The sequence below is a fragment of the Accipiter gentilis genome, chromosome 18, assembly GCF_929443795.1.
Source record: "Accipiter gentilis chromosome 18, bAccGen1.1, whole genome shotgun sequence".
In the NCBI taxonomy this organism is placed as follows: Eukaryota; Metazoa; Chordata; class Aves; order Accipitriformes; family Accipitridae; genus Astur; species Astur gentilis.
In genome coordinates this window covers 23675618-23691178 of record NC_064897.1, presented here as the reverse complement: position 1 = coordinate 23691178, position 15561 = coordinate 23675618, and the positions used below count along the sequence as shown (strand labels likewise).

At 36.0% G+C, this 15561-nt stretch overlaps 1 protein-coding gene across 1 annotated transcript in view; it reads left to right on the top strand.

The window, feature by feature from the left end:
- SLC41A2 (solute carrier family 41 member 2) overlaps positions 1-15561 on the top strand; it is a 52453-nt gene that overhangs the window by 13975 nt on the left and 22917 nt on the right. Inside the window, exons 4-8 of the mRNA XM_049822355.1 lie at positions 4185-4256; positions 5117-5261; positions 7164-7310; positions 11318-11465; positions 12033-12112. Of these exons, the coding sequence (XP_049678312.1) occupies positions 4185-4256; positions 5117-5261; positions 7164-7310; positions 11318-11465; positions 12033-12112 (592 nt within the window). The remainder of the gene's footprint in view (positions 1-4184; positions 4257-5116; positions 5262-7163; positions 7311-11317; positions 11466-12032; positions 12113-15561) is intronic.

Genomic DNA, 15561 nt, shown 5'->3' with positions numbered 1-15561 from the left:
AATATTTCTAATCGTTAGTTAAAAAAACAAAAAACCCAACAACTAAAAACTGTGGAAACCTGTTACATGTAACCTGTAACTTCTTACAGGTGACAGCTTGGGCTTAGTTGCCAGATTATGAATCTGAACTCCAGGACAGTTGCCTTGATTGCTTTGCTTCCCCCAGGTTTTACAAACAGGTGCTGTGTCATATTGTATCATTGTTTACTGGAGAGTTTAATCAAAAAGCTTACTGCTAGACCTGCAATTTATGGGCCAGTTCTCAGAGCTCTATGAAAGAGGTTATTCTGACCTTTGCATTCTTCACATTGATTTCATTGACCTCTACTCTCTTTAACTATCCAATCTTTGGTCCTGTCATCCTCATCCTAGGTGAAAACAGAAAGTGTATTAATTCAGAGCATATCTAAACAGTTATTTGGAGGCAGTTGTATGATTAATCTTCCCTTCTCTGACCTAAATTTTCACTAGCTGGCTCCCCACCAGATACTGTCTATACAGTAAATGCAAGACTGTGCCCCTGTGAATTGCTTTACCTTTTGACAAGGAAATTTCTAACATGAGTTCAGCATTGGAGCTAATTCATACCCTTGCTTAGTTAGCTTATAATTGCATCTGAATTTGTAGACTTGTCTATACTCTTGGGACTGTAAACTTATTATCTTTATTTCTTTGTAGTTATGTAGTCATCCAGAAAGTAATGTCTTGTTACCAAGTTTCTGTTATCCACAATACATCTCGTTTCAAGTGTTGTCTGACCACCTTCATTCATCTTGTTGCCCAAATTCCTACTTTAGCTGCTTCTTACTGGTCACTCACCATTTCCCATCCACTTTAGAATCAGTCGTTTCACTAAATCTGTCTCAAGACTGTGTTTTTAATCTACTTCAGGGCATAGCTTGTTCTTCTCTTTGGTGTTAGTGTTGACGTAAGCCCTTCTCCCTCTGCCCACTACTGTGCTGGTGTGACGGTGTGAGCTATACTTACGTCAATTGCCCATTCAAGCCCAATATTTATATTCTGTGTTTTGTATTCTTCAGTTTTGTTCTGCAGTTTGGGTCACTCTCATTGTCTCAATTCACACTGTTGCCTTTTCTCCCTATTCTTTTTCTGTTTTTTAAGAGGCAGTAAAAAAAAACAAAACCCAAAACAAAAAACAAACACCAAAATGCCACTCATCCAGTCATCCCTGTAAATTTATGCAGACTCTTGTTTTGAATGTGTGTTATCAGGGTTAGGCAATAGCAATATGACTTTACAAACCTTTTATTTACATCCCTCTAGTCCACAGTATCACAATAAACTTTATCTTACTTTATACAAATCTGCTGCTGAAAGGAGTGGTCCTGCTCTTTTTCCCCTTTCCAAACTCTAAGAGCATTTGTATGTGGTTACATGGTTGCATGTGATGGATCAGATAATTTTGTAGAAGATAATCCCTTTTTGCTCCCTGAAAAAAAAGCATTTTCCATCAAACCAGCAAGCAAATTTGTGTTGCCATGAACTCACTCATGGAGTTAGAAGAACTTGCTCAAGAAAGAAAACGTGAACATGTAGCTGATAGTAGAGGAGAGAAGAACTATGCCATTTCGCAGCCGCCCACTTTTAGGCTGGTTTAAGCATTTTGTAAGATTACTGTTTCAATGGGGATTTTTTTGGATACTTTTCCAAAACTTCTTCAAAGGAGAAAAAAGAGTGAAGCTCTCCATAGCCTGCCATTTCGTTCATTTAGCATATATAATTAAGAAGGATGCAAAGGAGATTCTTATCTGCACTTCCTTAAATATTGCTGTAATATTGAAACTTAATGCATGTATTTGCAGAGCTTTGACTGTACTTTGAACACTGTAATGTATTTATAGTGTAGATTGACATAAAGTATCTTACTATACTTCTAAGTTTTTAAGTTAGCATTTCTTTTAATACTTTGTTCCTTGCCAGTTGTCATGAAAGGGAGTGGTTTGGACCACTTAAAGAATCACTTCCAATGGTATTAGCAAAAGAAAAATGATTTCATAGAAATTTATATAAAAGTGCAACTTCACAGAATTCAAAGGCAAGGCTCACTCTATTATTTAATACATGGATGAAATGTACACAGAAAATTAAGTTAGAATCAGAGTATAATTAGATATACAGAGACTGAAAATGCGATAGGGTAAAAGAGGAATATAGAAAGAAAAATCAAGTTAGAATTGATTTCTCATGATCTGTACAGAGATCGGGATTGTAAAAGGGTAAGGAAGACCCTCCTGCTGAGTCACAAGGTTCAGAGAAGACCCCGTTGCTTTCTAAACTCCTGTTGGAGTCTAGGTGCAGCTGGATGAACTCTTAGTCACAGACTTGGTCAACAGTTTATATCTAAAGGGATTATAATAACAGCCTGAGATTCATTCACAGTTGAATAAAGTTCCCAACAGTAATTTAAGTATAGAATTGAAAAGCAATAACTTGTAATATACTTGCTATAGAATATTCAGGTTAGTACACACACACGTGCATAAAGGCACTGAGACGTATACATATAAGCAAGTAGAAGAGGTATACCTGTTAAAAATTCCCCTTGAGTTCAGTGAAAATATTCACATCGAATGCTTCGGCATCTCTTTCTCAATGGGCGAAGGGTTGAGTCTCAAGGATTGGAGAGTATCAGCCCAAGTCTTGTTGGCTTTCAGCGACAGACCTCCAATCTTTGCAAACAGAAAAGTTAGTGAGCTCTGAGAGGCATCCCACTCTGCGGGAGATGCTGGTTGCAGCCCAATGTGGTCCAGGAGAGCTCAAAGGGTCTCACTAAGTACTGCTGTTTATAGGTTCAGGAGATGATTGGCTTTAGTCATTAACAACTTACTGGGGTTCCAGCTGCGCTGGTACCATTTCACATGAATTACAATTCATATAAGGATGACTCCAGGGCTGTCAGAGAATGACTTAAGATTCGGATACAGGATACTCCCAGGTTGTGAGGGGAGGACTGGGATGTCTCATGGTTGTCAGGAGAGAATAAATTACCTCTACTTTTGGGGTTTTTTTGACGGCCAGCAGGAGTCTTTGAGACGGTCTACATGACTCCCTGTCTTAGACCTGTGAGACTTCTTGTACGGTCAAGGGACACTTAACCACCCGACTCATTACACTTATGCTAAGGCCTAGTGAGACTTCCCGAGTTCGTAGATCAGCCCAGAGAGGCAGAAAGAAATGCACCACCACACCAGTCACTACTACCACAAAATGGAACAAAGTAGAAAAGAAATGGAAGTAAAACCAACTGGAAAGAAATTATCGAAAGATGAAAACATATGCACTAAGGCTTTCTGTGTTTTGAGAAGTATAGTATCTTATAAATTAGTATTCTATGGGAAACAATACTAAAATTTATGCTCAACATGTAAAAAATTGTTCAGTTATCACAAAAAAGAAGGGTTTTTTTTAAACATAGTCATACTGCAGTGTATGTACTGTTCTTCAGATCTTGTTGTCTAACCCCCAAAAATACGTAGAAGTAGGAAATACATTATAAAAGAGTATGTATGTACTTCTCCATTTCTAAGAATAATTTATTAGCTGTCTTGCCAGCTACTGCCTTAGGACTGGACTTACCTAATTTACAGCATCATAAGTCTGTAGCTGTATTGTACAAATGAAAAGTTAGAATACTAAACAGTATTAGATGTGGTTTCTGATCTTCCGTAAGCACTTGCAGTTTCTCTATGCAGGTAGTTTCACTGCAGTCAGTTAACACACTTGCATGAGAGCGTGTGTGTCCATGCACCTATGTATCTTTTCTATTGGCTGGTAGAATTTAAGGACCATAGAAACAAGTTCAGTCTAAAGTGACTGAACACTGATAAGTTTCCCTTCCAGCCACTGATCTAATCACTGGTGGTGCTTGGACATTCCTGGAATATAAGGTGGCTAGTATATCTTGCACGGTAAGCTGATGTTAAACAAGTTACTATGTAAAACTCCATCAAGTTTAGCTACTTTTGGATAGATACTGTAAGTACAATTTAAAATCAACAGCAATGCTTGACTTGAAGAAAGTGTAGCTTGGTTTTAACTTTCTTTCAGAATGTCTCTTTTTTTTGTATGAGTTGAATTATTTGTGGGTTTCTACCTTGTGAGTGCATTTTAAAGTAATACAATTTTAAACTCAAATATCTGAAATCCTTTTATAATTTTGACAGGTAAATATTGGAAAAATGGATTCTCCCATTGAGAAATGGAACCTAATAATTGGCAACTTGGCCTTAAAACAGGTAAATATAATGGATTTATTTGATTAAGTCTCGTAAGTGAGCGAAGTTATTGAAAAAGTCCATCACTAACATTGGTAAGTATGGAGGTGGACAGTATTAATGGGAAACTAGCCTTAATATACTAGCTCATACTTAACATACAATGTTTGCATCATGATTTTTTTTGAACAGTGTAGTTCTTCTCTGAAACAATATGAGCTTATATTTATCAGAAGAAGGGGTAAAGTATTCTTTGTGACTGTACCAAGGGTATTTCCTTTTTCATTTTTATGAGAGGGGATCTTAGGATGATTAGAGAAAAATTTCAGATTTGGCAAAACCTTTTAAATTTGACCTCTCAAATGTTTTCAGTACTGTGTTTGCACTGGATACAATGTTTAAAGGAAGTATGTGATAGAGCTTTTGGATAATAAACAATATTTTAAATAGCTGGGTCATTTGAAGAAAGGAGTGCTTGTTCTCCAAAGCAACTATTTCTTAAGATTAAGAACTATTTCATGTTCATGTAATACAACATGCTCAAAATATAAGTGAAATGTTTATGCTGTGACTTCACTGTTTTAAGTGGCTTAGAAGCCTCTTCAGGCATTGGCTTCTGATAAATCCTCGGCTCTTTTCCCTGATTTTACTTTTGTTATTCTTGAGTCTCTGAAATGCTGGTAAAGCCTTTTCTGCTGGCATAAGATTTTTCTTCTTGATCATCCAAGGTTATCATCATCTCTATGAAATGGATGAGCATGCTCCCTTTACACCCTGCAAATAAATGTAGATAGAAGGAAAGAATAACAGAAAATGATTCTGTAGTCTTTTTAAGTCTATCAATTACTTTAAGAATTGCTCACCACCTTTTTCGTTTCCAGGTTCAGGCAACAGTAGTTGGTTTTCTGGCAGCAGTGGCAGCAGTTATATTGGGCTGGATTCCAGAAGGCAAATATCGCTTTGATCATTCAGTCCTTCTGTGTTCTAGCAGTGTAGCAACTGCCTTCATAGCTTCTCTTTTACAAGGTAAAAAGTGTATATATGTTACTTTTTACAGTTATTTAGTTTTCTGTGGAAGCTGAATGTATATTATGTTGCTATTCCTTAAAAATTTAAATCCAGTAAGGTATAATACATCTGAAACACAGCTGAAGATGGGATGCCCTTTTGCAATTTCCGTATGCCTGCGTATTGCATTCCTCTCCTGTCATATTCTTTGAAAAGATTTTGATTTGCGTGACCTCCTGAGCATATCTAAAACAAAAAGTATGTTTTTAGACTTTACCTAATATGATGGAGAACTTTCTTCCCCTGCTTTCTGTACTCATTAATGTACAAAATATATTCGTAATACTAAACAGGTAGAACTTATTTGTAATTAAACTCAAGTAAGCCCGGATGTTAGATCAGCTGAATCCAAAGTTCCTGGTTGCCTGTGCTGCTTATATGTTAGTTTGTGCTCTGCTTTGTATCTGAAGTGAGCAAACTGGCTTGTTATGTGAAAGGTTTGTGCCAAGTTCAAGTCTCCCTCTACAAACAGTGCCAAAGACTGTCGTCTGGAGCCATATGACATGATGAATTTAATCTTCCCTTCCCAATTGTCAGGAAACATTTAACCATAAAAGACAGTACTTAATGGACATGAGGGGAGGGAAAAAGTACCTTTACTTGTGACATATTCTTAATGAAAATACATAGTCAGTAGTCATAATTAATATCAAGTCAAGTAAAATGTTTAACTTCCTTTTTTTACTAATTTGATATGCTAACTTATGTGAAAATGACAAAATTGCTAAAGTTTCCCATGGAATTAAGAGCACGCACTTTTTTTAGTGACTTCAAATCCATTGAGTTTGATCATGCACAGAATTAAGAGCAGTGAGAGAACTGGGGAACATGAATGCATTTTTTCCACTTCTCTTGTATAATTTGGACATGAAGAGAAACTTTTCTTGTTATTTGGTGGTGGGCCAGCACAGGAAATTACTTTCCAAGCTTCATCCTCCTACATGTGAAACAGGTGCTTTTGAAATATTTTGATCCTACAGGATCATTTCAGTTCTTTGAGCATTTCATGGAGTGTAACTCTTTAGGCAGTTTCTCTGAAAGTGAACTCTTAAGGTAGCCTACAATACATAATATTACTAAAATACATGAAAATTATAATACTAATTTTTTTTAAAGTTCTTTAAAATAACATAAACAATAGCATACACAGTTGAAGCTCTTATGTGTATTATGTGATGAGAGGCAAATTAGTCAGGTTATGCCAAAGACGACTGTTAATAACAATGTGAATTTTATTTTTAGTAGCCACTTGCACTGTGCAAGGAAATGCCTCTTAAAAAGTTAGTGTTGCTGTTTATGGGAAAACAAATAGAAAGCAACATCCCTAACTTAAAATTCTTTAACTGTGTAGCAAGCAACATTTTTATATGTTGTCTTGCTTTTAATATATGATGTAGCTTCTTGATATTTTGTACTAAGCCCATGACTGGAAATCTCGCGCAATATCAGATGTCAAAGTATTTAATCTTATGTTGTTTTCAGCCTAGTGTAATTTAAATTTCAGTGAGTGAAAGTTAGTAGGGTGTAGAAATAATACACTGCACTGCATATTTTTTTCTTCAGGAAATGTCTGATTTACAGTTTCAATAGTGCTAATTATAATCATAAGCAAAATAGTTCATTGTACAGATGGTTCTTGATTTTGTGTGTGTGTGTGCTTACTGTATTTTTTTTAATATATAACCTCATTTTTAAGAATGGCGAAAACTTAAAAATACAGACGTCAGTCAGGTGGGAAGAACAGTCATCCTGGGACAAAAGCACTGACTTCTTAAGCTTGAAATTGCCATTTTCTTGGAATTTTCTGTGGAGTTACAACAGTAGATATGGTTACTGTACTGTCTTTTTTGTTCAATCTAGGAATAATAATGGTTGGAGTTATTGTTGGATCAAAGAAGACTGGTATTAATCCTGACAATGTTGCCACTCCTATAGCAGCAAGTTTTGGAGATCTTATCACTCTTGCTATACTAGCATGGATAAGTCAGGGTCTTTATACTTGCCTTGGTAAGTACGTTTTTAAGTGTGTATGTCTCCCTAGGAACCTCTTTTGGGTTAGGAGGGTGGGGGAGAAGGCAGGGAGGGAGAGGTTCAGAAAACCTTTTAGTTTGACTGAATTTTTGTCAACATTTTGTACCGTTGAATGATAAACCTTGGGTTGCAACATTATGCTGTGATCTTTTTTTCTCTTTTTTCTTTTTTTAAGATGATAGAAGTCACTGACCACAATCTTGGCACAATCTGCTAATGTCTGAAAGACTCTCACAGTATCACAGTCAAACTACATGTGAATTAGAAACTGTAGTTGCTGAATTTACTCTGCTTTCTTGGGGAGGAGGGAAGGTGTCTTCATCCAATTTTTCTTGAATGCCCACCCCTAAATCAAATATTTGCTTCCCAGAGAGCTTTTGCATTGTTCTCCCCTTGTACTGAGGGGAAGGAATTGAATTGGCTATCTTGATAAGCTGCTGGGAGGCATTCAGAAAATGATTAGACAAGTTAAAAAAAGTTAAAGAAACTTTTTTACACAGTATGTGATTGGGATGTGGAACTTATGATGTATTAAGAGGACCAAAGTGATTTTAGAAAATTATTTGGATACATTAATCAGAGAAGAATCCATTGAGGAGCATTGAACAGACAGATGCAGACAGAAACTTGAGAGATTAAATCCCTGAGGCAAACAGCAGCAGAAGCTGGCAGGGCACACTGGAAGAAGCATCACTCTAAACTTGTCATTTTCTTTTCTTCTTTCCACAAACCTGAAGTGTTGACCATAGTCAGACACAGGATACCGGACTAGATAAGACCTTTGGCCTCACCCAGCACAGATGTTCTTACGTTCTTTCTGTTATTTCCCTGCTTTCTCAATGCTAGAATAACAAGCCCAATGGGAATGTTATAAAGAAACCCACAGTTTATGGGCTAGTAATGAAGCAGCTGGGATTCACCCCTGAGCTTCATTCTGAATTAACTATTTTCGCCTATGATTTATTAGCTTAACTACTCAAATGTACGGAAACAAAATATAAGTTTCGGGCTCCTTTTTGCAGGGGAAGAGTTGTTTTCATGTAACAAGACTGGAAGGGGAGAAATTATTTTTGTACAGGCTTTTAGCTTGTTGGTAACAGAGCTGTAGCCCTGTGTTCAGCCTTTGGTTTGAGAGGGATAGGGATTTAAATATTAAAAGGTTAACAGTTCTTTCTGTCTTAACAACTCCCTAAAAAAACCTGTATTTGTGAATCGTTGTTAAATAGCTGGGGGAAAGCACTAGAGGGCTCCTCAGGACCGTGCTGGGACCCAGCTCCTCTTGCTTGAACACAACATAGGGAATGCTCTGGAATAGGAAGACCCAGTATATTAAATGTGGAGGTCCGTGTTGCTTGTCATTTATCAGTAATGATCTGAAGACTTCATTTAAAGCTTTCCTTTTTTCTCACAGAACATGGCTTAAATATGCAGATATAAATTATATTTATTTTGGTTATATTTCATGAATCATTATATACTAGCAAGAGTGTCTTCTCATATTTTTTTTTCTGGTTTTTTTAAACTTGCTACAAAACATTTCTGTGGCAGGATGACGTGTATGTGTATTTTACATTTACATACTTATTATTTATTTAGAAGTTACCTATTAAATAATTCTTGGTTAGTATTCATTGTTCATTTGCTGGATTGATTTCAGTTTTATCTATGTGCACTTTCATTTTTTTTCAGAAGAAAAGAATTATATGATATTCTTTACTTATTTTTAGTGTTCTTTGTAATTCTTGGACTACATTACTGGACTAGCTCTCCAATCCTGGAGACTGATGCAGATAATTAAATGCTCTCCCTTTTTTCATTAACATATTCTAACAAGTTCTTTAGTTGTTAGAGGGATTAAAAATGAAATTATTGTAAAAGGCATACTTTTTTGAATTTTAATTTCCTTTCCCGTGTTGGTAGAAGTCCTAAAATAAAGAGTACAGTGGGGTAATTGTTGATGAACAAGTGAAAGAATTTAAAAAAATAGTGTTTAATTACAGTACTGCTCACCATTGCATACATATTTTGCTGTTCAATGTTTGTTTGCAACAGAGCATCTCTGCTGACCAGCAGACTCTACCTTTTAATAAAATTGGCAACCTCTCCAAAAATGTAGCAAAGACTTGGAACTTATTTTGTGCCCATTTGTATTTTACTAAATATACTACGTTAGAGCTATTCTCTCATTCTGACCTTTAAATCAGTTATGGGCATCTGGTACATGCTAATGCCTCCCCTTGGTTCCATATGAGAGGAAGAGACAGAGAGGGAGAAAGGAAGAAGTAGCAGGGATACAGTATGACTTACGGCTTGGAAAAAAAAATAGTGAGAAAAAAAGAGAGGGGAAAAGGAGAGAAGTTTCAAAATTTTAAATAAATAGATGTAGAATGAATGATGCCTTTCCATGTGACAAATTTTAGTGCACACAGGGATCTTTCTTCATTGCAATTGGAGGGAAGGATGTGTTTACCTGGGCAGTAAGTAGTTCGAGAACTTTACATGAGTACATTTTTGTCTTTTTTATTAAGTTTGAGAAAACAAAACTATAATTATCAAATAGAGGAATCATGTATTGTGTGTACCCTTTTGAGTAAGAATACTACATTAGGCCCACCTCTTAGCTCACAGAAAGAGGAAAAAGGAGGAAAAAAGGCACAGGCACCACAAAGGAAGCATGAGATAATATACTAGAGAATAGTTAGATAAGGAAAGGAAGAAATTACTTCTCTTTTGGGCTTTGTCTCATTCTCATTCTAATAGCTTTCCACTTTTAGCTTACACAGTGAAAGGTATCTCACTATCTTTTCTGCTGGCTCTGCTGCAGAGGTTGTTACCAGTCAATGCGGAAGGATAGTAACTTCTAAAAACTCCTCAGCAATTCTTCCAGGAGTAATTTTAGCTCCACCAAGATAACATCAAAGTAGTAATTGCTTGAATTTGCAGCCTTTGTAATAAGCCATAATACATGGGTGAGACTACTTCTTTATATACTAGATATTCTTCTTTGGTAAAGTGTTTGTGTGTTCTACATAAACTACTTCAACCTGTAATTTAGAATATATTTTGCATTAAGACTTGTCCAAATTCTGAAAGTTTACACAAAATGTATTTACCATTAAATACATGACCACATTTCTCATAAAACTAAATATATGTAAAAGTGGAATATTTGCATAGTTTATATATTTGCCATTAGCATAAATTTTCCTTTATTTACCTCACTGTTGAATTAGGAAGTCTTGGATAACTGTAATAGCTTCTGTATGGATGGGATTATAAAACCAAGTAATCAAAAAAAATAGAGTTCTTTCTGTGGAGGCAGCTGTTTGCCTTGTAAGCTCAGCTTTATGATGGTACTACCTGGTGTTTGCAGTTGTGTTCCTATAAAATATGATACAATTCTGATGGATAGGTGCAAGCAGCAGAATCATGGCTATGAATTTTCAAACTCAGACTGGTTATAAACCAACTGAGCTACTGATATAAATGTTTCAATATTACACATTGTGCTTGCATTATTTTAGATGTGCTATTTCTGGGAAGATTATCATTATTATCTGCGCTTTGGAAAGAAGGGGTGTACATATGTTATGAATCTGTGTATAAACAAAATGCATTTCAATATATTCAATTTCTTTTTTTTTTTTTTTTTGGAGATATGTTACAAAATAATGTTTTATATTCCACATCCTTACTGCATTTTTATCATAAAGCATCATACAAAAATCCTCTTCAAAATTCCTTCTTTGTACAGATAGTTTTGTCCTTGAGAAGATGGGAGATGGTAATCACAGATGGCAGATGTTAACCATATTGTTTAGTGCAGTAGTTGAAACTTTAGGTACAGTAGTGATAAAGGCTATTAAAATTCCTCAGTTGTATGATGTAGATTATAATTTATTTGAGAGTTCTAAATTCGGAGAAACATATAGGAATATCTTGAAAGTAACACTTTTTTTTTTTTTTCTATATTTTTATTTTAGAGACATATTTCTATGTATCTCCTTTGGTTGGTGCCTTTTTTTTGGCTCTGACTCCGATGGGGATTGTCATAGCTGCCAAACACCCAGCTACCAGAACTGTCCTCCATTCAGGATGGGAGCCTGTCATAACTGCCATGGTTATAAGCAGGTAAGTGTTTGTCTTGCTTCATCTTGATAGTCATCCTGTGTCTCTGTATATCTTATTTAACACCTGATTGTACTTAAAAATAAACATTTAAGGCACCTCTAGAATGTAGAGTGTGAATAAACTTTAATCTTCCCCAAACAAGGAAGTTGCAAAGTTAAGTGACAGGTCGGAATGAGTGGGAGAGCCAGCAGTAGCCTGTGGCAATGACTGAGCAGAATTGTGCCATATCAAAGGAAGGAAACGGTGAGCTATTCATCTCCTGCAGTTTCCAATCAAGATTATACACCGATCTAAGAGATTATTTAATCCAGTGAAAGTTATGAATCTTAAAAGTGGAGTGATTGGCTGAAATCCTATGGTATTTGTTATACAAGAAGTTGATTTTAATATATAAATAACTATGGTGATGTTAGTCTGTAGCTGAGAACAAAGTAATGGGGCGGGGGAAAGATGAATTGAGAAGAAAATTGTGCCTTGAAGATGTTCTAAGACAGACCTAAAAAAGTTTTTAAATACTGGTTAATATACCTGCTTGCCTTATTCTAATTATTGTACTTTGTTTTTCAGTATTGGTGGCCTTATTCTGGACACAACTGTATCTGATCCTAACTTAGTTGGAATTGTTGTTTATACCCCAGTAATTAACGGTAAGACTCTGACAGGATTATGTGCTACTATATATCAATTGATATACTTTGGTTTGAGGAAAGTCTATTACAGTAAATTTCTGTTATCCTAATTAGTATCTGGTATATTAATTTCAAGTTTTGATTTTGATATCAACAGTTGTTTATTTGAACACCTTAGGAGTGCTTCCTGATCTTATTTACTACAACCATTAAAACATGATAGAGAATGTGAGAAGTAGGAACCTAAAGTATGCATTAAGAAACTGAAAGTGTAAATATCGGAGTAGTATATTCAAATATTAAATGATCAAATATTATATTAAAAGGGTTATGGCTGAGGAAAATGTAGATTAAATTTTATTTCAAAGGACTTTCTTATGAAAGGACAAATTTTCAAAACAGTAATTTATTATTTACATGTGGTGTACATAAATATAAGACCTATCAGGGATGCTACAGACAAGTAAATAGATTTCTCAAGAAAAATGGGTGTTGTTTCCCATGCTTGGTATGTACTTTCCAGGCGTGTAAGAATGTATTTGTGAAAATTTGGTCCTTAAGTTAAGTATTCTAACAATAACAACAAGGCGAATTTTATAAGAACAGTTAATATCTTATTAGACTGATGCAGTTTGAAAAGACTTTTTTTCCTACAGTATCACAGGGTTAATACATATTTAGTTTGCAATAATTATAATCACCAAATGTTTGCACTATATTGCTACCTAGCTATTCTTTTCCCCTTTTGTATTTCTCTGTTTGATTTCTTACATTATTTTGCACTTCTATGTATTGTTGATTTTTAAACCATTTCTGCAATTACCAAGATGATTCTGACTTCTAATTTTTGGCTTACAAAGTGCTTTTGACTTAACTTGGCCTTTGCAAATTCCACATGGGTATATTCTATTCTGTTTTCTAAGCTATCAGTTAAATGAATTACAACCACTTGTTTTCCACTTTGATAAGAAAATGTTAATATGGACACTGAGTTGTAGTTTTGAACCACATTGCCCTGATATAATTAATTTTCCAGAGGTTGCTAATGGAAATGTAACATGGGATAGCACCAAAACATTTTGATAAGCTTTATTGCAGTTGAGAGTTAGTATATCTATTGCTGCGACCATTAGGCAAGCTGTTCAGTTAGAGGAGGAAATGGTATTGTTTTGACAAAAGCATGTTCTTGGTAAATTCATGTTAGCTCTTGTTTTACAGCTTTCATATCTTCTAGATGCTTATAAATTGTCTTTTTAATAATTTGTTCAAATACTTATGTAGGAATGTAAATTTCACTGATATACGATTCCCCAGATCATCCTTTTTGGCCCTTTTTAAAGATATATTTTCTATTTTCTCCATTACAGCCCTCTGGTATTCTCTAACCTCCAAAATAATCAGTTTGCAGAAATGGTCACTGATAATTCATGGATTGATCATCTAGCTTTCTGAGGATGCGCTACATTTAACTTACCCTCAGGCCCTAATACATATCAGTTTGTAATCAGACATCTCCATTTTTATGAAGGCAGTAGACAAAAGGAACTGAGTATTCCCGTCTTCCGTAGAGCATGCTGCTTGTTCTTCTTTCACATTAAGGTCCTGTATTTCCTTTGTTCTTACTTTTAATATGAAGCATTTCTGTGTTGCCACTTGTGTTCCTTGGTAACCGTAAATTAATTTTTACACTTCAGCCTTTATGCTTTCTTGCCTGTGCCTTTATATTAGTTCAAAATTGCAAGTACTTGCAAACACCTTTTGTGTGTTTCCATTTTGATTTCCAGATACCTAAAGAGCAGGGCAGATGTGTCAATCTTCAACTTTTTTCTGCTTTATACCTGTAACTTTTCTTATAATAGTCCTTTTTGGTAACCCCCTGGATTTGCTTCCTAAGAGAAGAGGATTGTTTTTCTTTTTAGGCAGGTGTACCCAAACCAGTAGCCTTATCAGAGGTCCTGCTTTCCTAGATGACACCCCTTGATTACAAAAGCCAACAACTGCCTGGTGATTGTTTCTTACAGTTTCCCCATAGGCCTCTGTTTCTGCTCCAGTACAGTACCAGAATACTACTGAATTTTCTCTGTAGACTCACTTACTCTATAGACTCGCTTATTCTAGACTTGCTGCCTACAATGGATACAGGTCTCACAGATACACGCCTTTCTCAAGGCCTCAGGCTCCTAGCAGATGTTGCAGTGATGATGGTCTTTTACCCTGTAGCAGTTACGGACTGCTCTTGGAAGTGGAACTGTGTATCCTATTCAAGGTCATTTTCTTTCACAGAAAGGCTGTGAAACCTGGATTGCCTGCATGTTTACAATTTACCTTTTTAATATTTTTAGCTAATGATTTGACTTAAGTAAATAATTTTATTTGCTAATAATGACAGCTTACTATATGCCTCTAGAGAAAAGGACAAATGTACCACTTTGTTTCCTGTTTTCTTTCATAAGTTATCAACAGAATTAAAGCAACGTGCATACATTCTTTTGAACTATCTTTAGAGAAAAAGAACTAGCCAAAAGCTATACGTAGCCCTGGATGATTAGCCGACAGGTCAAAAGATCCTTGAAGAATTAGGCAGGTGGAAGAGAGGGAAAGCTGGGGCTATTGGAGCAGGCAGGGAGAGCAAAAAAGGCATGCTTGTAGCTGTGGCAGTCCCACAGGGGTTCTGTGCTGATGATTCCTGTGATGATTGTATGACCTGCATTCAAAATGTTGCTTTTTTGTAAGAAGTTTTGTATTTCTAGACTGCTCTTAGCCTTTGTCATCTACCCCCTGGACTACTACACAGCGCCTGAGAATGTTATTTTCCAAGCCACACCAGGTGCCTTACTCCGTTGTTCATCTGGATTTTTCATGCTTAGCTCCTTCTTTTCTTGATATGCGTAAAGCAGTCTTTTCCCAGCTCTCAAGGTTTAAACTTCTTCAGTGACTAGTAATGGACCATCAGCGAGTTGTTTATAGTCCCATGTCCGTATTTTCAGAACCTTTGCTATTATCCCAAACTTAAACTCTACATTGTAATAAGAGAAATCTCATACCAAGCTCCATTTTGGAGCTCATAACAAGCTCACAACCAGCCTACTAGGCCAAGACTGGAGTCTTGCAACGGTAGCAAAAGGTTAAGTTAGCCTAAGGCCCATGGCCTGTTACTACCAATAGCGATAATGCTTTTGCAGTGCCACGAGGCAGCAACAGAAGCACTAAGGAATTCTGGTTTTCCCTCATCCACAAAAAAGCAGAGGGGAATAATGTTGTCTGTGCTTGTGCTCCCCCCCTCAACCCTCAGAATTCTAAGGAGAGAGGCATTTCTATCAGAAAATATAGAGAAAATATGTTCTGAGTAGAAGATGCAGAGTGGGCCTGTTTTATGGTACACCTTCTGGAAAAGGAAATTGTAGGTAGGTAATTTTTTTGGTTGCTGTAGATTAGCCTCTCCTGGGTTTCATAATTCTGCTGGCACC